Raw genomic sequence first — 27,235 nt, forward strand, 5'->3', positions numbered from 1 at the left:
CTCTAGTTGTTCCACCATACAAACACGATTATTGATGATGACCACGCTGTCTGGTCTCCTTCCCCAAACCAACCAACAACAAGCAACAACCAACGATTATTGATGTGAAACAGCCACTTGGCCTGGAATAATGTCTGAACAAGATGAAGTACAAAATCTGGATGAAGAGGACTGTCTGGTCCTACAAACTTTGAGGACTGCAATTGAAAAATTTACGAATGCATATCAAAATGTATTCTTACTGTTAAAAAGGGTGAAAAAATGAATGACAATTAAAAAAACGGCTGTTATCATTACTCAAGACATGCCGACCACATCAGTCCGTCCTATAGTAAGAACGACCGCTGTTAAACCGCCTCTGCATACCTCAGCACTCTCTAATACCGCCGGATCCAAAGCTATTCATAGTGCGCCCCAGAGATTTCTGCTATTTCATAAGTGTGAGACAGAGCATTCTGTGCTTGCATTTTCAGGGTGCTGACATGTTCTCCCTCAGCCCCTCTAGTGTGTGTACCTTGGTTAGTACATAAAACGGATGAGTACTCACAGGAAGTATCTTTCTCACCATGAAACAACACAGTGAAATTGGGTCTCGGAACAGCAGTGAACATCAGCATCCACGTATTAGTAAGTATTTAATTTTCTTTTCTTTTTCCACACTTGCTTTACAGTCATGCCAAACACGGAATTGTAATCCATATTATAGATGACATTGTTAACCAGACATCTAAACTGAAGTGTCAAAGAAAATGGTACAAGCATGCGTATTCAGAGATATTTAAACAGGCAGAATACGGCACTGCGGTCGGCAACGCCTGTGTAAGATAACTAGTGTCTGGCGCAGTTGTTAGATCGGTTACTGCTGCTACAATGGCGGGTTATCAACACTGAAGTGAGTTTGAACTTCGTGTTATAGTCGGCCCACGAGCGATGGGACACAGCATCTCTGAGACAGTGATAATGTGGGCATTTCCCTGGATACATATATGGGCCTGGCTGGCTGCCCTCTTCTACCTGGATTTCATCGGCACCAGACAGTAACCGCCGCGACGCACCGTGGATCCATGGAGTTGCTCGCTGATAAAGGGGAGTAACATTGTGCAATCCCCTTGGTGATGTGTGTCACTGTCTACCCGACCGCCTTTTTTGGTTTGTACCCGGCCCTCAGAGTTTTACTCGGTCGGCTCTTTTGTATCGGAAATATAGCCTGTAGTATTGTACTAAGACACTGGAGGTCCCTAAAAAATTTGCCCTGTTACTATAATGCCTGTCTTTATTATTTTCTGGTTTGTACCCGACCCGCAGAGGTTTACTCGGTCAGCTCTTTGGTCGTAAATATAGACCGTAGTATTGTACTAGACACTGGTTGTCGTTTGAGAATTTGCTCCGATATTATATTTCCCTTCCTTTCTAGTTCATACCCGATCATTAATGTTTTAATGGATCAGCTCCTGGTTGGAAATACAGCCGGAACAACTGTACCAAGGCACAGGTTGCCGTTAGACAAACAGGGGTCTTGTGGTTAGATTTAGATGTTAACCGGTTCAATTCCTTGATTGCAATTGTATTTGACATAATCTGAACTACCTTTTGCATTAAGCTGTGCGTTCCTGTCGTTGGAAGACCTGGTCATTATCGGTATATTTTTAACTGGATCTTGTGGTTCCGCCGAGTGAGTTCTCTTGTGATAAATGCTCATACCTAATGTTTTAAAACGTTCCTCCAGAGCAGCCTTCATAACTGAGAAGCAATTTAACTTTTGGCGTATTAACATCCAACTGTCACCAGGACTTAAGTCAGAATAAGACTGTCAAAAGGGACGGGTTGGCATCAAGTCGCACCCTGTTGCTGATTGAAGTGCGAAAGTTGCTCGCTTTCAAGCAAGCCTTATCAGTCTCATAATTGTTGACTGTCTTGTTTAACCTTTAAGCATAGGTGCGCATCTTAACCCCGAACCTTTCGACATACAGTTTCCAAATAAAAAAAAAATACAGCATTTGTTTGAGTAATTAAAACACTCTCGCCATCAGTATTACTTATACGTTTTCATGTGTTGCAGAAGGGCATTCAATAAGAGAAACTGTGTCAAGCGGGGTAGTAAACACCGCTGCTTCATCCGATAATGGGCGGGCTCCAGGTCCAGGCCATTGTAATTATTGACATGTTGTTCTTGTTTTGATTTCTCTTTTAAAAGCTTATTCATTTCACAAATTTGTTGATTTGTAAAGAAAAAAAATTATTATTATACATTATTAAATAAATAGGTTGTGTGAAAAGAAAGTTACATTGGTGCGTCCTCCCTTCCACGTTTTCCTTAATACCAGTAAAAACCACGTCTCAGCGATAAAACATCAAATCGTCGACATCGCTGCGACCGGAAAAAGATCCTGCAAGACTATGTAATGGTGTGGCGCGTGTGCAGTTGGAGTGATATGGGACCCATGATACGTCTACTCTGACAGGTGACACGTACGTAAACATCCTGTCTGATCACTTCATCCATTCACGTTTATTGTGCATTCCGATGGACTTGAGCAATTCCAGCAGAACAATGCAACACCCCAAACGTCCAGAATTCCTACAGAGAGGCTCCAGAAACACTCTTCTTAGTTTAAACACATCCGCTGGCCGGAAAACTCCCCTGACATAAACATTATTGAGCATATCTGGTATGCCATGCAACGTGCTGTCCAGAAGAGATCTCCACCACCTCGTATTCTTACTGATTTATGGACAGTCTTGCATGACTCATGGTATTAATTTCCGCCATCACTAGTTGTATCAATCGAGTCCGTGCCACGTCATGTTGTGGCATTTCCGTGTGCTCTTGGGGGGTCCCTACACGATATTAGGCAGGTGTACCAGTTTCTTTGGGTCTTCTGTGTATATGCCACTGTAGCAAATGTACTCCGCGTTTCTCGATCCTAAGCATATATATAAGCTGTTTTATTTCATACAGTATGATTACAATGCTTTTCTTTTGTCTTCCGTAGAAGAAATTGGTTAACTCGGATGGTATGATAACTGGAGTCAAGAAATATGTCGAAGTCCTACAGAAGGAATCGTCTACCGCCTCAGAGTAATGCTGAGATTGTTGATTTCAGTATTCATTAAGCTCCGGTACATTATTGTATATATGTGCAATAATACTGTTTTATATATAATCTAACATATATTTTTTGTAGATGATACCACTGAGAAATGTGTGGCCGAACGGTTCTAGGCGTTTCAGTCCGGAACCACGCTGCTGCTACGGTCGCAGGTTCGAATCCTGCCTCGCGCATGGATGTGTGTCATGTTCTTAGGTAAGTTAGTTTTAAGTAGTTCTAAGTCTAGCGGGCTGATGACCCCAGATGTTCAGTCCCATAGGGCTCAGAGCCATTTGGACCATTTTGAACATATTTTGGAAAATTAGATTCCAAGTGGAGAACTCCCAAACGTTTGAACTGTCTAAGTATGTGAGTAAGTAGTGTGATGTGGCGGCCTGTTCCAGGCCGTACCTCACGTATTATCCTGCTCTGGACACTTGATTAGCACAGCAGACTTTCATTTCTTTATTTTGCTTCCTGTACATACTCGCAATTGTACAGATACAGATGAGTTGTTAGAACATAGTTGCTAGTACTCTAGATGGGTGATCATCTGGATTTTAGTATTAAGCTTATTTCTGGTGGATTTTGTATTGTCTGTTAACATCCTTGCTCGGCATGTGGAATCTACTCTAACTGTGGAGCACCAATCTTCCCACCCTCAGCAGAGTGACATGTTAATTAAGCTCTTTCCCTCGTATTAACGTTTCCGAGAGCACACCTCTGTGGCGAGCGGTGGTTGAGAGATTGCCCGATGACCGTGTCGGTCAGTGAGTGCGGGCCCTAAGCCGCTCGGGCAAGCTTTGCCGACAGTAACATCCATTATCTTATGGGTGGTTAGGCTGAGACCTGGACCCCGTTAAAATACATTGACGAGCGGTCTATGTTTGCTCTCATTACTCTGTCTTGCTAACCCAGAAATATTGCCACATCTGCACCTCGGAAACCTCACCAGTACTCCTTCTGTAGGAACAAAGCTGGTACACTTCCTAAGATTTACAGAATTTCCCCTCATGGAGAGGTGGTCATGGGAATCTTCGCACGTTCCCTGTCGACTAGAGGATCTGTGATTTTTATTGACTGACGCATATTAAATTATAAGGCGGGAGTCAGGGAACCAAGAAGTGCAGTTGACTATAGAATGAAATTAGTAAAGCTAGGATTGTAAAAATTAGTCATTTATTAATTTCAGTAAAAATACAATGAAACATTCATCTTTAAGCCGGCAACAGCAAATAATCGAAACAACTTACATTTTATCTACAAACTATATGTAACATGAAGACGATCATCATTCACTTACACAAATGGAAATACACATAATGTAAAGAAATACGTATATTTTGTCCGAGCAAATTGTGTAGCAGATACTGTGCTTTGTTAGATGCAGCAATTGAGGGTGACATATACAAAATTCTCTTGAGAATAGTGTGAAACGAATTCTTGTACACATGAATGGTCTCTGAAATTGTTTATGACATTCTCTGTTTGTGAAAAGTGAAACAGCAAGTGGAATCATTAGTATATCGCTCCTAAAATGGAGACACTGTTCCTGATAGATGTTGTACATGGTTTGTATATGCACTGCCAAACCAAAAGTGACAGCTGATTACTTTGATTCCTTCGACATTCATAGCTATATGCGCTAGAAGAAATCTGAATTTGCAGGTAATGGTGACGCAAACACTCAACTGCATCGACCTCCCTTCACATTTCTGCACCCTCGCTCTCCTCAATCAGCCTGACAGGACGTGGGTTATCACGGAGATCCCGGTAGTAGCTGTACACGACCACGATGGAGTACACGCTGAGGACTGGAAAAGAAAAGTGAGAGATACACACAGGATGTGCGCAGATGTCAAGCTAATCAAATACAATGAGGTATCACTTAGAAATAAATTGTATGGGGTAGATATGAAGAACAGAACAGCAAATGTTTCATTCATTCATACAATGAGTGTGTTTCACAATCCCATCAAGAAGCAGTACCTTCAGGAGTAGATAAACAAGGGGCAAACAAACGGAAGAAATTTAATCTGTATGGTGTTGTAAAACGAAAATTGTGCTTTATTACTTAATTTTATTTATTACATGTGTATATTATATACAGGGTGGTTCATTTATAGTGACCGGGCCAAATATCTCACGAAATAAGCGTCAAACGAAAAAACTACAAACAACGAAACTTGTCTACCTTGAAAGCGCAAACTAGATGGCGATAAGGTTGGCCCGCTAGATGGTGCTGCCATACGTCAAACGGATATCAACTGCGAATTTTTTAAAATAGGAATCCCCATTTTTATTACGTATTCGTGTAGTACGTAAAGAAATATGAATGTTTTAGTTGTACGACTTTTTTCGCTTTGTGATAGATGGCGCTGTAATAGTCACAAACGTGTAAGTGCGTGGTATCACGTAACATTCCGCCAGTGCGGACGGTATTTTCTTCGTGATACATTATGCATGTTAAAATGGACCGTTTACCAATTGCGGAAAAGGTCGATATCGTGTTGATGTATGCCTATTGTGATCAAAATGCCCAACGGGCGTGTGCTATGTATGCTGCTCGGTATCCTGGACGACATCATCCAAGTGTCCTGACCGTTCGCCGGATAGTTACGTTATTTAAGGAAACAGGAAGTGTTCAGCCACATGATGCCCAAGTAGGTGTTTTAGCTGCTGTCGCGGCTAATCAGCACATCAGCAACAGACAAACTGCGCGAGTATCGGGCATCACAAAAACGTCGGTGTTGAGAATGCTACATCAACATCGATTGCACCCGTGCCGTATTTCTATGCACCAGGAATTGCATGGCGACGATTTTGAACGTCGTGCGCAGTTCTGCCACTGGGTACAAGAGAAATTACGGGACGATGACAGATCTTTTGCACGCGTTCTATTTAGCGACGAAGCGTCATTCACCAACAGCGGTAACGTAAACCGGCCTAATACGCACTATTGGGCAACGAAACATCCACGATGGCTGCGGCAAGTGGAACATCAGCAACCTTGGCGGGTTAATGTATGGTGCGGCATTATGGGAGGAAGGATAATTGGCCCCCATTTTATCGATGGCAATCTAAATGGTGCATTGTATGCTGATTTCCTACGTAATGTTCTACCAATGTTACTACAAGATGTTTCACTGCATGACAGAATGGCGATGTTCTACCAACATGATGGATATCCGGCACATAGCTCGCATGCTGTTGAAGCGGTATTGAATAGCATATTTCATGAAAGATGGATTGATCGTCGAAGCACCTTACCATGGCCCGCACCTTCACCGGATCTGACGTCCCGTGATTTCTTTCTGTGGGGAAAGTTGAAGGATATTTGCTATCGTGATCCACCGACAACGCCTGACAACATGCGTCAGCGCATTGTCAATGCATGTGTGAACATTACGGAAGGCGAACCACTCGCTGTTGAGAGGAATGTCGTTACACGTACTGCCAAATGCAATGACGTTGACGGACATCATTTTAAGCATTTATTGCATTAATGTGGTATTTACAGGTAATCACGCTGTAACAGCATGCGTTCTCAGAAATGATAAGTTCACAAAGGTACATGTATGACATTGGAACAACCGAAATAAAATGTTCAAACGTTCTGTATTTTAATTTAAAAAACTTACCTGTTATCAACTGTTCGTCTAAAATTGTGAGCCACATGTTTGTGACTATTACAGTGCCATCTATCACAAAAAGCCAAAAAAGTGGTCCAAGTAAAACATTCATATTTCCTTACGTACTACACGAATATATAATAAAAAATGGGGGTTCCTATTTTAAAAAAAAACGCAATTGATATCTGTTTGACCTATGGCAGCGCCACCTAGCGGGCCAATCATAGCGCCATTTGGTTTCCACCTTCAAGCTAGGCAAGTTTCGTTCTTTGTAGTTTTATCGTTTGACGCTTATTTCGTGAGATATTTGGCTCGGTCACGATCAATGGACCACCCTGTATATTTAATCAATTAAAATAAACTGAAAGATGGTGCTTTTGAATAGGATACTGCTTTCCAAGTTGTACTTAATAAGTACCATTTAGCTGCTATTGACAGGTGGGCCAGCGTTATAATACACATAGTCCAGTTACTATGCGCAGTATGTATGGAAGTTTCCCTACGGAACTCTTTGTTAAACTCTGTTTTTGCAGGTGTTTGCAAATCGAGAATTAAAAATTCTTTTCAATTGTAGAAGCTATTTTTAAATTGTTTCGAAATTTTGTACTACATCTACGGCCAGATTAATTTCTATGCCTGTTCACTTTCTAACTTGCGGGAAATCACTAACCAAATATACAGAGTCTTGTACCTCCTCTGTTATTTCATTTTTATTGAAATTTTTGGTATTAAAAGATCTTTCTCATTTAGAGCCAATGGATTTCTCTCAGTTTCTGGGATATTCATACCGCATTTTTTGAACACTTTTGAAAGTATATATATGGATCTTCGTAAATCACCTTCGCTTATAGCCATTACACTGAGGTGGAAAAAGGTATGAGATACCTCCTAATATCGTATCGGACTTTCTTTTGCGCTGCCTGGAACAGCATCGTGCCGTGGCATGGACAACTGTTGTATGTCCCCTGCGGAAACATTGATCCATGCTGCCTCCATAGCAGACCACAAATGCGAAGGTGTTGCCTGTCCTGGATTTTGTGCATGAACTGAACTACCCATCATGTCCCATAAATGTTCGATGGGAGCTGGGTGGCCAAACCATTCATTCGAATTGCCCTAAATGTACCTCAAAACCAATCGCGAACGATTGTGACCAGGTGGCATGGCGCATTGTCATGGGAACATGAAGTGGTTGCAAATGGTTTCCAAGTAGCCGAACATAAACATTTCCAATCAATAATCGGTTCAGTGTGGCCAGAGGACCCAGTCCATTCCAAGCAAACAGAGCCAACACAATTACAGAGCCACCACCAGCTTGCACAGTGCCTTGTTGATAGCTTGGGTCCTAGGCTTCGCCACACTCGAACTCTACCATCAGCTATTACCAACTGAAATCGGGCTCAGCTAACCAGGCCACGGTTTTCCAGTCGTCTAGGGTCCAATCGATATGGTCACGAGCCCCGAAGAGGAACTGCAGGCGACATAATGCTAGCCGGCCGCTGTGGCCAAGAGGGTCTAGAAGTTTCAGTCCGGAACCCCACTGCTGCTACGATCGCAGGTTAGAATTCTGCCTCGGACATGGATGTGTGTGATGTCCTTAGTTTAGTTAGGTTTAAGTATTTCTAAGTCTAGGGGAGTGATGACCTCAGATGTTAAGTCCCATAGTGCTTAGAACCATTTGAACTTAATACTGTTGGCAACTACCATAGCCCACTAATGCCAGATTTCTCAGTACGGTGCTAATGGATATGTTTAGTCAGGTGACTGAAATGAGCAGTGACTGGTGCAGAGCCGACCTTTTATCAATAAACAAATTGAAAACTGAAGAAATTTACTTCACCCTGAAACCAGTTGAACAGAATACAAAAAATGTCAAGTTACTAGGTTTACATATAGAGCAAAAACTTACAAGGAACAGACACACAAATTATCTATGTGGCAAACTTGCTCGAACTCTCTTTCTATTACACAAGCTGAGACACGTTATCAGTAAAAATCTGCTAATCTCCACATACTTTGTTTTTTTCCGTTCACAACTGCAATATGGGGTACTTCTTTGGGGTAACTCAGTGCATTTTAGGACTAGCACCAAGACAAAGTTGCAAAAATCATTTTAAAGAAATAAAGATAATGACAGTACCTAGTATATACATTTATAATTGTTTGATATATGCTAAAGAGAATGTAAAGAACTTTAAGATCTAAAGTGCATGTTCATAATACTCGAAATAATAGTAACATAGACCTACCATACACAAGGCTGACATTAACACAAAAGAGCCATAAACACCTTAGCTTGAAATGTTATAACAAACTCCCAAAAGCTGTGAGCGAACTACCGATGAATAACTTTAAGCAGACAATAGAAGTGTGGCTCAAATGTACGCCATATTACTCACTTGATGAGTTTCTAATCAGTGACACAAAAGAGATATGCTGCATGAAACAAAAAACTGCCATATGAATTATACCTATATGTTTGTGACAGTAATGTACCAGCAAAGACTTTTTATATGGATACATAAGATGTACCATAAATATATCTTGATACTATTGTATATTTAACTGTTATGATGTATTATTATTATTATTGTTATTACTATTGTGAATGAATAATTGTTGTATTATCAATATTACTTTAGCATGCGTATCTGCTTGCCATGCACAGGTACAATTACGTAGAATAATAATTATTGTAATTTTAAAAAAATGCATTGAACACACTGACGATGCCAATTGTACGGAAAACATACTGAAAGGCAAATAAAGATTCTATTCTATTCTATTCTATATCAAATCTGAAACTTTTCAAAGGATCTACGTATCACTGTGTCAAAAATGAAGTAATGGTGTTTGATTGTACACAGAGCTAACACACTGTGCCAGAGAACTTGCGATAAAGGAAAGGGCAGAAGTGTGCGAAATTTATGAAAAATTAATAGAGACAGAGAGTCATGAAGAAATACTAATGTGAGGAATAGGATTAAAAAAAGACCACTACCAGAGGATAAACCGAATGCAAGCTTTCTGTGAAGTACCTGTTTAATAATACTGAATGACAGATCAATGTGCAACAAAAGACTCTTGAAGCTATTGTAACTAGCAAATGGTTTCATGAGCATTATGATAACAGCCTATCGGCGTGTTTCTAGTACCATGTGTGACAACGAAAACTATATAACTGTAGTGAGAGTAGAGCGGCTTTTGCATCGGAATGCATAATGATTGTGTACTTACGAAAGTAGAGGACGACCCAAACAACTGTAATAATGCCGGCGATAGTTGATTCGATAACAGCAAAAGCTTTAACACATGAGACAATGCCCATTACAGTCATTGCTATGAGTAGCAGGGTTTCTACAACCACCCATGGAAGAAGTATGCCAGCCTTTTCCTGAAATGCAACAGAGAAAGCTGGCATTACTGGTACACATTTGCTTCTTTACTTTCACACGATATGTTGGGAGCATTATATATTCGTCCTACTGAAAACAAACACCAGTAATGTTCACTGGTATATAAGAAGCATTTCAACAAAACTAACAAATTGTAATTCTTACCAAAATTAGGTAACGGTAGAGTGAGCAGTAAAAACAATAATATAGAGAAATATGGCCTTTGTTTTTCATTTTCTGGCGCTAGGAACTTGCTTATCCTATGTAAGAAATAGTAGTAAATAGTAATAGTGATGCTGTAACTGTTGGTTGGTAATATTTACTGACAAAATGCAACCTAACGCTAGATTGCGTACTTACGGCTATCCTGTGGGCCGTTTTTTAGTACGACTTAAAAAGAGAGAGAGAGATTATTAATTGATCACCGATGCTTCGGTACTCGATTTTCAGGAGACGTACGGATTGATTATGCGAAAGGGTTTTCTTAATTGATCTTTTGAACGGATTGCCTTCACGCAATCAGAATCTTCGATGAAAATACCTAAGGGACCATTTGAATATAAAAATGGAAATGAAAGCAAATTAGTGGAATTTCGTAAGAGAAGGATTAACAGATCGGAAGTTGAACACATTAGTTGTACTCCCAAATACAATCGAGACACCGCGATAAAGAGCTAACCTGTAACAAAGCTCATATAAAATTTGAACACCTTTTTTGGTTAGTGAGAGAAAAGAATAAGAAGAAAATTACTGCATAGTAAAATATTAATATATTTTGAGAAAGTGGCTTTAAAGGTCTACACATTGACAAATACACAATAAATGCATGATTTACATCTGATATTTCTTTTGGACATGGCGCAGTCCAATAATCTCTGCTTTGTCAGTCCGTTCCTTCTTAAAATTAAATGTCCTTGCGTGTGCGTAAGTACATTGTACCCTCACCCGAGTTACCGAAATATTTATTCGTCGTTTCACATAGTTTTACACAAAATAAAAATACAACTTGTAGCAATGCTATGTAGTACGTCTTAACATGTCAGCGACCAGAAGTACAAGGGATAAAGAAGTCTCTAGAATATTTCTTAACAAAAGATAGATTGTTCTTTCTTCTGTTTCGCAGCTTCTTGCTATCAAGTGCTGCGGCAATGATTTTAAATATCTGCGCCCAGCGGGTCATAGTGTTTATTTAGAGTATTTAAATCTGGACGCGCGTCTTGATATAGGTGCACATTTAAAAAAAAAAAAATATTTCGTCTCTTTACTCTATCGCTGTGGTGCTTAGCATCTTTACGAACTACAGCTCGTTGGCTGTCCTTTTCTTTTATGACAAATATCTCATATGCAAAGTATCTGAAATCCAATAATATTACAGTTTCAAAGTGTAGTATAACCTTGCATGTATTTGAGTGAACTCTTCGTTGCAGGATATGATCCCTGCGTAAGACAAACGCGGGATATGTGTAGGGCTATATAAACAGTACTCGCGTTCGAACGGGCTACGAGATTTCCCGACCCGCCTCGTGTTCGATACGGCATTGAGCTTGCCCGAACAATTATGTGTTGACCCGCGTGACGCGAGAGAGAGGGAAACGCAAGGAACTTCGAACAAGACACAACAATAAGTTGTGGCTCCGCTTAAAATTGACAGTTTGATGGAACACTGGAGGAAACAGCGTTAAAACTCCTATCGTGTTTGAACAAATTTGCAATGAGTTCCGATGTAGTACTGATACGTAGGGAAATATAAATATTTAAGTTAAGATAACAGAAAAAGAATAATTTGTTGTCCTTAAAAAAAAAAAAGGAAACTTGACTGAACCATTTTTTTGTTTATGAGAAACGGTAATGATTTACGAACTATGTTGCAAGTGAGCAATTCAGTCCCTGTTCATATGGTAGAATAACAAATAAAAACGTTACCAGATTTTAATCAGTTTGGTAACAAGACGGCAACATTCAGATGAAATATACAAGACCAGTTATTAAGAATTAAATGGTGAGCAACGAAACAGATCGTAATAAAGTGAGGAAATTTTATCGCGAGAATGACTTAACAGCGGCAATACCCACCTTGGAACTAGTACCATCAGACGTCGCTAGATCGCGTGACTAACTAAAAACTTGAGAGTTGGAGATAATCATGATTTAGATCTCTTATTTCCTTATTAGTTGCCTTTGTTGCACATGTCCTGCAACCTAGAAGACATTCCAGACCGTGTTCTACAATTATTTTTAATATTAAAATCAATAGGGCATCGGAAACGCTAACACGTGCCTTTGTGATGTAGAAACAAAAGTCACTAGATGGCAGGCCGATCAAAAATTCGAACAGAACCCGAGAGTTACCGAAGTGTGACGTAAACTGTGCGAGCAGTTCGAGTCGTGTTCGAATACAGTCGGCGTAAATTATTTAGCGGACTTTATCAAACGCAGCGTGAAGAGTTTTTAGTAACTGCGGGAGCGCGCTAGACGCTCTGTGGCTGCAGTGGTTCTCCTTGGAGAGCGAATATCGTAAGAAGGCAATGCAACGACAGTATTTCCACTACCGTTTGGAAACTCAGCTGGTGGGGACGCATGTAGGGATACGAATACATATGGGGATTTGTATCAATTTCCTTAAATACTTACACTATTGTTAGCCATCTTCACAATTTGTAATAATTTAGAGTCATTCCTACGATACAAATGACGTCCCATAAATGTTAATTCGATTTCTTGGGAATGTGATACTTTCAAGAGATTACAATTTCTGAATTCAGAGGTATGTTACATTGTTATTTATCCAAAAGTGTCTGATCTGAGTTTCTACGTATTGAGTACTGCCATAGGATTTTCGGACATTGATTTCTGTATGTTTTCCAACGAAACTGCTAACACCGTCATTTCATCGGGAGAATTATTAACCCGCTGTGATTTCTGTGAAAATGTACCAATCTGGCAAGGACATCCATGAGTCAATTGAGTATTATAATTGCACTCGTACAGGCTTCGAGGATTCTATGTGTGAAAGTAAACCAAAATTAGGTTTTCGGGGTACCGAATTTTGGAGGAGGAGGAGATTAACGTGTAACGTCCCGTCGACAACAAGGGCATTAGAGACGGATCACAAGCTCGTGAGAGGGAAGGATGGACAAGGAAAACGGCCGAGAGTATTCGAAGGAACCATCCTGGTATTTGCCTTAAACTATTCAGGGAAATCACGGAAAACCTAAATCAGAATGACCGGACCCTGGTTTGAACCGTCGTCCCCCTGAGCGCAAGTCTGGTATGCTAACCACTGCGCTATCCCGCTCTGTAACCGAATGTTAATTAGCAGTATTGTGAAAAAGGAAGCTGCTATTCACCGTATAGCGGAAACGTTGAGTCGCAGATAGGCACAACAAAAATACTCTCACAAATATAGCTTTCGGCCAGTAAGGCCTTCGTCAAAACTAGATGACAAACTCACACATACTCACCTCACACACTCATGGCTGTAGTCTCCGGGAACTACAGTCATGAGTATGCGAGTTGCGTTTGCGTAAGTGCGTATGTGTGTGTTTGTCGTCTAATTTTGACGAAGGCCTTACTGACCGAAAGCTTATTTGTGAGAGTCTTTTTGTTGTGCCTATCTGCGACTCAGCGCTTCCGCTATACCGTGAGTAGCAACTGCCCTTTTCACGATATTGTTACATTCCATCTTGGATTTTCCATCGAATGTTATTTAGAAGAGTTACAGCCGCTCAACTACATCTTCGGATACAGCGCAGCGACGCCTAGCAATTCCTTGGAATTTTGGAGCTCTTCAAAAAATATTCTGAACTCACAATAACACTGAACAATTAGCTGGGCATAAGCCAAATAAAACGGTGTAGAACCACTCATACACAACTGATAATACAAAAAATTAAATAAAAAGATAACTTTCTGAATTTTAAATAAGACCTTCAATTGTCTGACAGAATTATAATATTTATTAGTTTTTCAACCATTTAATACTTCAAAACAGCAAGAATGGAACAGAAAGTGTTAAAAAGAAGTGTTGTTCAGTTTCTGATAAGCATAGTGTATTTCTGTAGTAAGACAATTTACCTGAATTGCTCCGTAGATGAGAAGTAGGCCACAGATAAACTGGATAACAGAGAAGAAGACGCCTAAAATCAACTCCGCCTTAGTAACTGAAGCAGAAATGGAAATAAATATCAGTTGTATTTCTCATAACTAAAATGTTAACACAAAAGGAAATGAGTAAACCACAATGAAAATAAATATATTCAGCGTACACGCATTCTACTAAAACAGTGAAGATTCTCGGTGTATAGTGTATACTAACCAGCCGGGTTGGTAATTCAATTGAATACATTACGTAAGCTGGCTTAAACACCTGGGCTCATTACGGTTTCTGCATGTAACTTACTCGTGCTTGCCGCGTTAGTTCCATGATTATAAATTATTTCTCCATTGTGACAGTTATTATTTATAATTAACCTGTAGAATTGTTCTTATGTCTGGCAGGAGAAAGGAAATGGGTGGATAGGCAGGAAGCGTGGAGAGGAAAGCTAACAAGGATTATTTTGCAAAGTTTCCGAACATAGCGCAAGCAATGGTGGAAATTATGGATAAATTTGAGAAAGCAAGTAAAGGTCACGGAAAAAAAAATTTAGCTTTGCTGTTGAAATCATAATTCTGTCAAAGGCTTCGAAGACTTGGAGGATTAATTGAGTGGAATAGCTAGTGTCTGGAAACAGATTACAATATAGACATCAACAGAAATAAAACAGGGTAAGGGAATGTAGTAATCGAATAAAATGAGGTGAGCCTCATAGGTTAGATTGGGAAATGAAATGCAGAACGTTTTTCTGACAGCACAAATACTGGTGATGGCAGAAACGAAGAGGACGTAAAATGGAGAAGCGACAATCAGAAAATGTGTTCTCGAAAAATGGATTTGTAAGGAGCTTTGAAAAAATTTCTAGTCGAAGGCCGCGCAGTCCAGAATCAGTATGGCAATCACGCAAAATCGCGGTGAGCTCTGAGGCAATCAATCGTTCCACCAATGCACCAAGTTGAAGATACCTGTTTGGTAAAACTCAATGTCCTTCTGCGGCAAGAAGTTTTTGACTGTCTGCTGCACATCCCCGTCGGACAGGAATCTCCGACTCTTCATGGCTTTTCATAAGCGGCCGAGAGCGTGATAATCACATGTGGTGAGATCAAGGCTACAGGGCGGGTGTTCGAGCATCCCCTGCTTGTCTGTCATGGATAAGGCTCGCCAATCAGGGCGACAGGCGTCTTGTGTAGAACAGCGACCAGCACGCAACATGGCACACCATTCCGCAATGGCGGTTTCAGACTGACCTACTGCTCCATACACATTCTTCATTCTTCGTTGAATAGCTACTGGTGTTCGTCCTTTGACAGCCAAGAAAAGATTAATGGTACGTTGGTCCTTTTTGGACGCATTTGGTAATAATGCCACCATAGTTCACGTTTCCGCATTTACTGCAGGCACTTCCGAAAGATACGAATGCCACACTGGTCCCTTGCCTGCATGTCGGTGCTTATATATCCGCATCGGAGTCGTAAAGGAAACTTCAGTTGTCCCTTATATACGAAGATCGTTCAATAAGTAACGCAACACATTTTTACCCTGAAAGCACGTCGGTTTTATTCACGATTCCAATTCGCCAAATTATTCCCCATTTCTTTGGCTACAATACCCTATTTTTCAACATAGTCTTCAATGTCATGCCCTTACGTCTCGTCTTAGTGGGAGGGGGGAGGGGATATGCCCGCATGGTACCACTCTACTGGTCGACGTCGGCGACAACGTCTTGCTGCATCAATAAACTCCCCATAATCCACTAACTGCTTCCCGCGGAATGCATCCTCGATTCGGCCAAAAACATGGAGATCGGAAGGTGCGCCGGCCGCTGTGGCCGAGAGATTCTAGGTGCTTCAGTCCGGACCCACGCGGCTGCTACGGTCGCAGGTTCGAATCCTGCCTCGGGCATGGATTTGTGTGATGTCCTTAGGTTCGTTAGGTTTAAGTAGTTCTAAGTCAAGGGGACTGATTACCTCAGATGTTGTCCCATAGTGCTTAGAGCCATTTGAATCAATTTTTTTCGGGAGTTGCGAGATCCGGGCTCTGGAGTGGATGAGGAAGAACAGTCGAATGAAGTTTTGGGCGCGCAGACTTGCGTGGGGCTGTGCGTTATCTTGGGGGGAGGATCTACATTTTTGTGGAGACGGACGCCCTGTTGTGGTTTCTACGATTTCCTGAGGATAGCACACAGTACATTTCAGAGATGATGTTGTACCGCGAGGGAAGGCATCAAACAGAATAACCCATTCAGAGGGCAGAAGACCGAAGCCATTACTTTACCAGCTGAGAGTACGGCTTTGAACATTTTCTTTGGAGGAAAGGTGGTGTGGCACCATTCCATGGACTGCAGTTTCGTTTCCAGTTCGGAGTGATGAACCCATGTTTTATCGCCTGTGACGATATTCGAGAAAAAATTGTCACGATCGGCGTGATAAAGCGAGAGCACTTACACACAGATGGTCCTCCGTTGCTCATTATGATCTTCTTTGAATACTCCAACTGGTGGACGAGTGTCTCGGCACTACCAACAGAAACGTCCTGTTGTGCAGCGAGGTTTTTGATTGTGACCCGTCTGTCATCACGAGTGAGAGTGTCCGCACGTTGCGACATTCCAGGAGTCACAGCTGTGTACAGCTGGGCGGAAAGCGGGAGATCTGACAGATTTGCACGACCTCATTGCGACGATGACAGCCCCTCTCCCAACGACTCACCGTGCTTTTGTTCATTGTCATGTCTCCGCTGACATTCTGCAAGCGCTGAATAACTACGAAGCTCTGGTTTTCTGCCGAATGACGCCTAATGACAGCTCTCTGATTGGAAAGCACTTCCGTTACAGACCCCTCTCCGAATACTGTGTATAGCACTGCCACCTATCGAAATTTCGTGAAACTGCAGGGTCTGAGGCAGGAATATTCCACGATGTCCCACAACAAATTCTGCATGTTTTCAACCGAAACTGGCTGAGAAAAAAAAAGTGTTGCCTTACTTATTCAACGCTCCTCGTAGTAACATCGAATAAAAAAATGTGTTAGGAAGACTCTCTTGGAAGTATTTGTCTGGACTCTATGAAACTGAGATGTGATGATGCAAGTTAGATGAGCAGAAGTAAAGAACTATTGAGTGTAATCAGAGTGAAAGCGAGGTTTGTGGCGCCACCTGACTAGCAGAATACACAGGTCGATAAGACACATCCTGAGACGTCAGGAGGTAGTTAATGAGGAAATGGAGGCCAGTGGTGGGGTAAAAACAGAAGAGGGAGACCAAGGGTTGACTATAGAAAGTAAGTTCAAATTCATGTAGTTGGAGTAGCTATAGGGGAACAGGCATGCACGAGATAGAATAGCGTGGAGAACTGCATCACACCAATCTTTGGGCTACAGAACATGTTTTATCTTAGATAAAGCAATATAATTAATTGTCGTGTAGTTCATTTCTTATGTTTCTTTACTAAATTAGGGGACAGACTGCACTCCCTTCTCAGCATATTCCTTCGTTCATGTCTTTCAACTCTAATTGATGTCTGGCTTCTGTGCGAGTTGTTGTCCCTGTATTTCATCACAGATAACTTCAGAAGTCCAAAGAATGGCTTCACATTATGTAGACAAATTAATTACACCAATGTGCTTACATATACGGATGAAATGTAGCACACTGAATGTCATAATGGTTTTTTATTGTTACTCCGGGAAAAATTTAATCTCATTCATTTAATTGGACTGTATGGAATACAGCATTCCATTAAAATGTGGAATGGAACAGCGTCAGCCCATGCCTTTCCGGTAGAAATATATTATAAATCGTTTTTGGCAGTTTTGATGTGGAAAATCTTATCGTGCAGTTCATCAGACCTGGGATTAGGGGCGATGCACTAATGAAAAAAGTAATGTGAGAAGTGTTTGAAACTGAAATTGTGTTCACGGAATATACACTGCTACTTGTGTTCATGCATGAAGCAAGAATGTCCACAGACATTAAATTGCGCAAAATGGAAATCCTGGGTTGCTCACCTCGAGTCTGGGATAGTGCTTTATCCATCGTGCTGCTCAATCTGCCGTCCTCGCCTTTTAGTGCCAAATGATTGTTGAGAGTATCACCTGTATCTATGAGTGGCTTCTCGAAGTCTTCGTGTACGTGCCTATTAAATTTGTCGATGGCTGCACTTAGATCATCATCGATGTAGTGATAGGTGTTCAGACTGTTCGCTGACGTTCCTATGTCCACAAGGCTCCAAACCTGCAACGAAACACGCGATAGATTTGCGATCAATTGGTTGCAGGTTATGGTTGATAGACTGTAATGATACACTACTGTTTGGAAGAAGTGGAACGCCAAGATCGAGAGTTGTGGTCACAATGAAATTTATTCTACGTTTTAAGGACGGGGCAGTACAGAAATGATTATGGACCGCAGACCAGTACATGCACTGTGACTGTGGAAATTCAGTACGGAGAGCTGTAATCACAGCCACTAGACGTCGTGGCGTGGAATCAAAGGATACCTGAGTGAGTTGCTGGGAAATACTCTGCCACGTGGTGTATAAGTATGTCGAAAGGCATCAACTGCGGCTGCAGGAAGACCTGAACGAACAGCTACTGACGACCACATCCCAGACATGCTCGATGGGCGGTATGTCAGGCGAATGGGCAGGCCAGGGAAGCTGTGGTCATCCATCGAAGAAGGTTTGCACGTTGATCGGCACATGTGGCCTGGTGTTGTCCTGCTGAAGTATGACCTTTGGAACGATCTGCAGGAAGGGCATCACCTCGGCCTGTACAACTTCCTCATGTGGCGGTATCTGTTCAGATTGCCCCCAATGGCTCCCCAAACCACCACACTTGGCGTTTGCCCACTATGGCGCTCAACAATACAGTCTGTCCAATTGGGTTCACCCTGGCGGCGCCAAATGCTTAAGCGGCCATCACTGTAGGATGAGCTGGAGCGGGGACTCGTCTGGAAACATTAACTTGTTTCCACTCAGCAGGCCAGTGTAGGCGTTCGCGTGGCCAGTGCAGTCTGCGGCGTTGATGGGTTCTGGTCAGTGGATGGCGATGCAGCGGTATCCGTGCCACTAAGTCCAGCCTGCAGCAGATAGTTTTGAACCGTCTACGCAGACATGTCCACACCCTTTGTAGAGCTCCATCGTCGCGCCAACACTGTGGACGAAGCTGTTCTGACTGTTACAACCAACCAAGCTGTCGTCACTTTGTGTGCTTCAGTAACCTGTCGGCATTGTGTATGGCCCGCTTCTCTCCAGTGGTTCCACATACGCCTCACTGTTCTACATCTACATATACAGTGTGGTCCATTGATCGTGACCGGGACAAATATCTCACGAAATAAGCGTCAAACGAAAAAACTACCAAAAACGAAACTTGTCTAGCTTGAAGGAGGAAACCAGAGGGCGCTATGGTTGGCCGGCTAGATGGCGCTACCATAGGTCAAACGGATATCAACTGCGTTTTTTTAAATAGGAACCCCCACTTTTTATTACATATTCGTATAGTACGTAAATAAGTATGAATGTTTTAGTTGGACCACTTTTTTCGCTTTGTGATTGATGGCGCTGTAATAGTCACAATTTTAGACGAACAGTTGGTAACCGTTATTGCAGGTCGTGGTTGACGTTTCACGTGTGGCTGAACACTTCCTGTTTCCTGAAATAACATAACTATCCGGCGAACGGTCCGGACACTTGGATGATGTAGTCCAGGATACCGAGCAGCATACATACACACGCCCGTTAGGCATTTTGAGCACAATGGCCATGCGTGAACACGATATCGACCTTTTCTGCAATTGATAAACGGTCCATTTTAACACGAGTAATGTATCACGTAGAAAATACCGTCCGCACTGGCGGAATGTTACTTGATACCACGTACTTACACGTTTGTGACTATTATAGTGCCATCTATCACAAAACGAAAAAAGTGGTCCAACTAAAACATTCATATTTCTTTACGTATTACACGAATATGTAATAAAAAATGGTGGTTCCTATTTAAAAATAAACGCAGTTGATATCCGTTTGACCTATGGCAGCGACATCTAGCGGGCCAACCACAGCACCATCTGGTTTCCCCCTTCAAGCTAGACGAGTTGCGTTCTTTGTAGTTTTTTCGTTTGATGCTTATTTTGTGAGATATTTGGCCCCGTCAAGATCAATGGACCACCCTGTATACTCCGCTAGCCACGAAGCGGTGTGTGGAACCAGCGTGCCTTGTAGGAGCCGCATTGTCACAGAACGACAAACCCGCCTCCCGCAGACCAATCAGTCTGCCTCATCCGAATGCACTCACATGTCGATAATCCACCCTGTGATGTCGGCGAAGCATAGTGGCACATGGTTACACGTTTCCACTTTGTATCACGGCTCCACACTGCCTAACACTGACCTGTCCGGTCGACACAAAAGAGGGCGCTGTTGAACCTCCGTGCATGCCACCGCTGTATCATTTAAATCACTTGCTGCGGTTCCGCTGTTGTACACGTCCTCTCATCGTGGCGTGTTGCAGACCATTTCTTCTGAGTGTTTCACTTTTTACAAACAGTAGAGTATATTTCACTCAAACTAACAGCCTGGCTTGTTGTTCAGTATCTTGAAGGTCTGATGCAGAAAAGTTAGGATGCTTTCTGATACTATAAATGGGTGCACACTCACCTTGTAGATTCAGCACTTTGCCTTTGGGCGTGTTCAGTAAAACAAATGAAGGACAAGACAAACTCGTGGCCAACAGACTAGTTTCCAGCTGTATGAAAAACCATCATACTCAGCAAATAATGAGAACTGAATGATGATGACGACGATGATAATGATGATGATGATGACGATGAGGATAACGTGGTGGTATGGGTGCCCAACAGCAAGGTCCTTAGCTGCCCATATTACATTTCAATAAGACGAGTCTGGATAAAGGGGCAAAATTAATCAAATGGAGACTGGAAATAAAAAAGGAAAGAACCACCCAGAGACTTAAGTGCAAACACACACACACACACACACACACACACACACACATACACACACACAAGCAACTGGTTCATCCCTGGAATAAAAGGGATGAGCCGGCCACTCTGAAACACACTTTAAGCTAGAGTCCAGACACGTCACAAAATTTTAGAAGCTGCCGACATGTCCACATCCATTAAGATCAATAAGGAATACATCCAGCCTATCCAGAAATGATAACCATAATATGACATTCAGCATGTTAAGACCTGATTCATAAACTAGCAGCTGATGAGATTGTTGACATCATAACGTAGATATCAATATGGTCGTCACAGACTGAAGTAGGTAACCAGTTGATGGACATTTGCCACCAAGCAATAGGATTAAAAAATGGCTCTAAGCACTATGGGACTTAACTGCTGAGGTCATCAGTCCCCTAGAACTTAGAATTATTTAAACCTAAGTAACCTAAGGACATCACACACATCCATGCCCGAGGCAGGATTCGAACCTGCGACCGTAGCGGTCACGCGGTTCCAGACTGTAGCGCCTAGAATCGCTCGGCCACTCCGGCCGGTTGCAATAGGATTAGACAGAATTTAAATCAGCATTCCTTGGACTGCCTTTACCTTTCATTGCAGCGAAGTCCGAATTCACACCGCCGCGCGGGATTAGCCGAGCGGTCTTAGGCGCTGCAGTCATGGACTGTGCGGCTGGTCCCGGCGGAGCTTCGAGTCCTCCCTCGGGCATGGGTGTGTGTGTTTGTCCTTTGGATAATTTAGGTTAAGTAGTGTGTAAGCTTAGGGACTGGTGACCTTAGCAGTTAAGTCCCATAAGATTTCACAGACAATTGAACATTTTTTTTTAATTCATACATTTGTCTAGGCAAATTCTGAAAAAAAAATAGGAGTAAGCTATAGGGAGGGACGGGTGATATACAATATGTGCAAGAGCCAAGATTTAATAATAAGAGTGGACGACCAAGAACGAAGTGCTCGCATTAGAAAGGGTGTAAGATAGGGATGTAGTCTGTCACCCCTACTGTTCAGTCTGTACATCGAAGAAGCAATGATGGAAATAAAAGAAATGTTCAAGAGTAGAATTAAAATTCAAGGCGAAAGGATATCAATGATACGATTCGCTGATGAAATTGCTATTTGAAAGTGAAGAATAATTACATGATCTGCTGAATGCAAAGGACAGTCTAATGAGTACAGAATATGGATTGAGACTAAATCGAAGAAAGACGAAAGTAATGAGAAGTAGCAGAAACGAGAACAGCGAGGAACCTGAACTGATGATCACGAAGTACACAAACTTAAGGAACTCTGCTACATAGGAAGTAAAATAACCTAACACGGACGGAGCAAGGGCCGGCCGTTGTGGCCGAGCGGTTCTAGGCGCTTCAGTCTGGAACCGCGCTGCTGCTACGGTCGCAGGTTCGAACCCTGCCTCGGGCATGGATGTGTGTGATGTCCTTAGGTTCGTTAGGTTTAAGAAGTTCTAAGTCTACGGGACTGATGACTCAGATGTCAAGTGTCATAGTGCTCAGAGCCATTTGAACCATTTTTGAACGGAGTAAGGAGGACACCAAAAGCAGACTAGAAATGTTAAAAAGAGCATTCCTGGACAAAAGAAGTCTACTAGCATCAAATATAGGCCTCAATCAGAGGAAGAAATTTCTGAGAATGTACGTCTGGAGTACAGCATTGTGTGGTAGTGAAACATGGACTGTGGGACAACCGTAACAGAAGAGAATCGAACTATTTGAGATGCGGTGCTACAGACGAATGTTGGAAATTAGGTGGACTGATTAGGTAAAGTATGAGGAGGTTCTGCGCAGAATCGGAGAGGAAAGGAATATGGGAAAAATACTGATAACGAGAAGGGACAGGATGATAGGACACCTGTTAAGACATGAGGGAATGACTTCCATGGTACCAGAGGGAGCTGCAGAGGGCAAAAACTGTAGAGCAAGGCAGAGATTGGAATACATCCAGCAAATAAATCAGGACGTAGGTTGCAAGTGCTACTCTGAGATGGTGGCATAGGAAAGGAATTCGTCGCGGGCCGCATCAAACCAGTCAGAAGACTGATGACCCTGAAAGGTATGTGTTGAGATTCGATCAGGATAGAGCCAGTGAAAAATGTCGATAGTTCCCAACCGCAAGGTTGGACGAGTAGTACATCTTCGAGTAGTAAGACCTTTGACAGCTAACAGAGCTAGGTGCACGCGGTAAAAGTTCGAGTAGTGGTGAGAAGATGCGCAGAGACAACAGACGTGTTTCGAGTCGGAGCTAGATGCCTGCGGGAGGCAGCCGGGTCGTGACAGCATCAAAGTAAGAATTGGCGCTACGCACATAATAAACTATATATTGAGCGAAACTCGGCACATACCTGGGGAAACTAGAAAGAATAATTAATAAAATAGGTTTTCTTTCGTTAAATAATGTCTAAAAGCTAGACAGAAATCCCATTGTTGATGCAATAAGCGTTTTGTGAAACTTTCTCGTAAATCCATGCTATAGAAGTTTTTTTTTTTAGTTTTTCACATGTGCCTTAAAAGTTTGAACAATAAATATTTTTTAGATAAAATTAGAGTTTCATCTCACACCTTATTCGTTCTCTGCATCCTGTGCTTGCATTGAACCAAAGGGTACATTAAAGTAAAGTTCCCATGAGTAAAGCTAATAATTTCATTTATCAGAGTAAAATAATCTATATGCCATTGCACAGTTGGCAAATTATTCAGATCAGGACAGAATTTTTATTAAGTAACAAACAGGGCCAAAATGAGTAAAGTTATCCAGAATGACAGTTTTATGCCATTGCACTACGGCTGAGTTGAATATATGTTTTATTATCGGCTAAACGGGAAGGAGTGCACGAGCCAAGTCCACAGACGCAGTCAGATGCAGGTTGGTGACTTTCATTTATTTTTACCACTAAACTTTCATGCAGTCAGATGTATATTTTGAGTATTAATTTTCCAACAATATTTTCATGCAGTCAGATAAAGTTCAGTTCAGTTAAATAAGCAATCAGATGCAAGTTTTATTAAAAACTAAAGCAGTCACATGCAGTTCAGTCTAGTTTAAATAGAGAATTTTTATTAACAACAAGAAAGGTAAAAAAACTTCCTGGCAGATTAAAACTGTGTGCCCGACCGAGACTCGAACTCGGGACCTTTGCCTTTCGCGGGCAAGTGCTCTACCATCTGAGCTACCGAAGCACGACTCACGCCCGATCCCCACAGCTGTACTTCTGCCAGTATCTCGTCTCCTGCCTTCCAAACTTTACAGAAGCTCTCCTGCGAACCTTGCAGAACTAGCACTCCTGAAAGAAAGGATAATGCGGAGACATGGCTTAGCCACAGCCTGGGGGATGTTTCCAGAATGAGATTTTAAATCCGCAGCGGAGTGTGCGCTGATATGAAACTTCCTGGCAGATTAAAACTGTGTGCCCGACCGAGGCTCGAACTCGGGACCTTTGCCTTCCGCGGGCAAGTGCTCTACCATCTTTCTTTCAGGAGTGCTAGTTCTGCAAGGTTCGCAGGAGAGCTTCTGTAAAGTTTGGAAGGTAGGAGACGAGATACTGGCAGAAGTAAAGCTGTGAGGACCGGCCGTGAGTCGTGCTTCGGTAGCTCAGATGGTAGAGCACTTGCCCGCGAAAGGCAAAGGTCCCGAGTTCGAGTCTCGATCTGGCACACAGTTTTAATCTGCCAGGAAGTTTCATATCAGCGCACACTCCGCTGCAGAGTGAAAATCTCATTCTACAAGAAAGGTAACATATATCATTGGTTAATACTGCAAGATCAGAGGTTAATGTACGCGAGATAAAGCATTGCTAATGTAAATGACACCAATGAGGTCAGAAGCGGCGGTGGTTTGAGGTCTACAGAATGGACACTTTAGGGCGTCTAGCTCAGAGCTGTCCTTGAAGTAACCGATTAGTAACGGTTCGTTGTGCCACTGTGGTGCCAACTGCTGCTCAGATTGCTGCTGCAGATGCAGTACGGTGCGCGAGAGCCATACGTCAAACACGACGGTTTTCCCTCTCGGTAGCGTCACGTGCCCGTCTGGAGCCCGGGCTTCTTGCGACCGTATGTTCCCGTGACCACCGCTGGCAGAAATCATGTGCAGTGGCTACATTCCTGCCATGACTTTATGCAGTATCGTAGAAGGAACATCCAACTTCTCGCAGACCTATTAAACGTCCTCATTTAAACTCAGTGAAGTATTGACAATGGTGTCTCTGTCGTCCTAAGGGCATTCTAGATAACATCAACTCACCACGTCCAGTCTCAAAGGTAACTAACGATCACGACAGCTACAAGTTGTATTTAAAGCAAACCTTATTTGCATCCTCATAGTGGCTCTATTAGCGCCAGTCTTGTGCGACTCGCTTGATATTTGAATAGACATCATCATTCAGATTCTAACAACCCTACCACAACAAAGATCAAAAATTAATTATGATTGTAGTGTTGCTCACGCTGCTAAATATTGCATTTTCGGGCAACAACAAAGTTATATTATGTGGCAGGTGTCATTAGAGTACAGTTAATAGAGTCATTTCTTGAAATAATGGATAAACTAGCCACTCATCTTTTCGTGTTTCCCACGCTGGTCTCGTTGTGAAATCGTGGCTCAATCGTCGAAAATCTAGGTGGTGATGATTCCAAGCTCGGATGCAAAGAGGCCTAGGTGTTATTCTGAGATATTCAAAAGTTTTATAGATGTGTTTCATAAACCATTCTTGAAGATTAAACTTTTGCAAGTTAAGACAATGGTGATGTAAAAAAGTAATCAGCACTCCGAATTTTACACTTCTTTTTTATTACTTATGTTGCAACATCGCATCACAATATAAAACATACTTGAAAATATCTTCCTCACTGTTAAAGTTCACATTTCATAAACTGACTACAATTTGCGTCTTTTCAACATGACGACCAAGACTTGACTCTCTAATAACCGCTTACGCGCCCAAAAATCAGCGTTACAAGTACGTCAAAGATCATAGTGACAAAAGAAAGAATACACGTAAGAATAATATCATTGCAACATAAACATATGATGTATCAAAGTACCTCTACATTAATGAAATCAACTCTGAATGTTGTCACAGAAATATGTTAACTATTTTACAGAAACACAGTAGAATATTGCTGGAATCGAGAGGTTGAGGTGAGGTGCCGCAATGGTTACGTAATTCAAGTACCATTACAAGATGTAGGAACACGCTGCCGGCCGAGCTAGCCGAGCGGTTCTAGGCGCTACAGTCTGGAACCGCGCGACCGCTATGGTTGCAGGTTCGAATCCTGCCTCGGGCATGGATGTGTGTGATGTCCTTAGGTTAGTTAGGTTTAAGTAGTTCTAAGTTCTAGGGGACTGATGACCTTAGAAGTTAAGTCCCATAGTTCTCAGAGCCATTTGAACCATTTTTTTAGGAACACACGCACTAAATTTCGTTTTGTCGCACGACTCCTTCTTGGTGCTCACATTTTTTCCGTCAGTGTACATGATAGTTAAAGTGGATTTGGCGCAGTTACTTGCGTGTCTACTACGATCAATCACGAAACTGATTTAAGTTTACTTGTCTATGATAGTGCCTCCTTGCTGCAGCATTTTTAGATAGCTATGGCAGCACTGGTGTCAGCCTTCTGCAGGTTGCGCGTGAAATCTGGCAACAACGCTTCCAGTTATCAGGGATCTTCTATCGCAATATGGAGTGGAGGTAGGATCCAGACATCTATAAAGAATAAAAATTAAACAGCGCTTGCCTCACAAAACAGAATGCATTACAGTTTTAAGTTGTCTGTCTCTGGCAGACACAGTTCGCAGGCAACATAAACTTTCTGTCTGGATGTAAGAAGAACTTGACACAACAGGGGAGAATAGAACATAAGGGTAAACTAAGCAAAGAAGAAGGTGATGGGCAGAAAGTTGAAGACTGAGTTTATTAACAGCAAATAGGGCCTGGCAGGATGGTGGAAGAAGCACACAATTCTCTTTTCCAATCTGGCATGGAAGATTAGACAGGATGGTCGAAGCAAGAAAGATAGCCCTCTAGATACC

General features: G+C 42.1%; 1 protein-coding gene across 1 annotated transcript in view; it reads right to left on the reverse strand.

Annotated features, from left to right (window-relative positions):
* Positions 1 to 4,320: 4,320 nt before the first annotated feature.
* LOC124717281 overlaps positions 4,321 to 27,235 on the reverse strand; it is a 35,678-nt gene continuing 12,763 nt past the window's right edge. Inside the window, exons 3-6 of the mRNA XM_047244096.1 lie at positions 18,211 to 18,436; positions 14,191 to 14,276; positions 9,959 to 10,115; positions 4,321 to 4,903 (exon numbers count right to left, since the gene is read on the reverse strand). Coding sequence (XP_047100052.1) covers positions 4,797 to 4,903; positions 9,959 to 10,115; positions 14,191 to 14,276; positions 18,211 to 18,436 — 576 coding nt within the window. The 3' untranslated portion in view covers positions 4,321 to 4,796. The remainder of the gene's footprint in view (positions 4,904 to 9,958; positions 10,116 to 14,190; positions 14,277 to 18,210; positions 18,437 to 27,235) is intronic.

The sequence above is a fragment of the Schistocerca piceifrons genome, chromosome 9 (assembly GCF_021461385.2).
Source record: "Schistocerca piceifrons isolate TAMUIC-IGC-003096 chromosome 9, iqSchPice1.1, whole genome shotgun sequence".
Lineage (NCBI taxonomy): Eukaryota > Metazoa > Arthropoda > Insecta > Orthoptera > Acrididae > Schistocerca > Schistocerca piceifrons.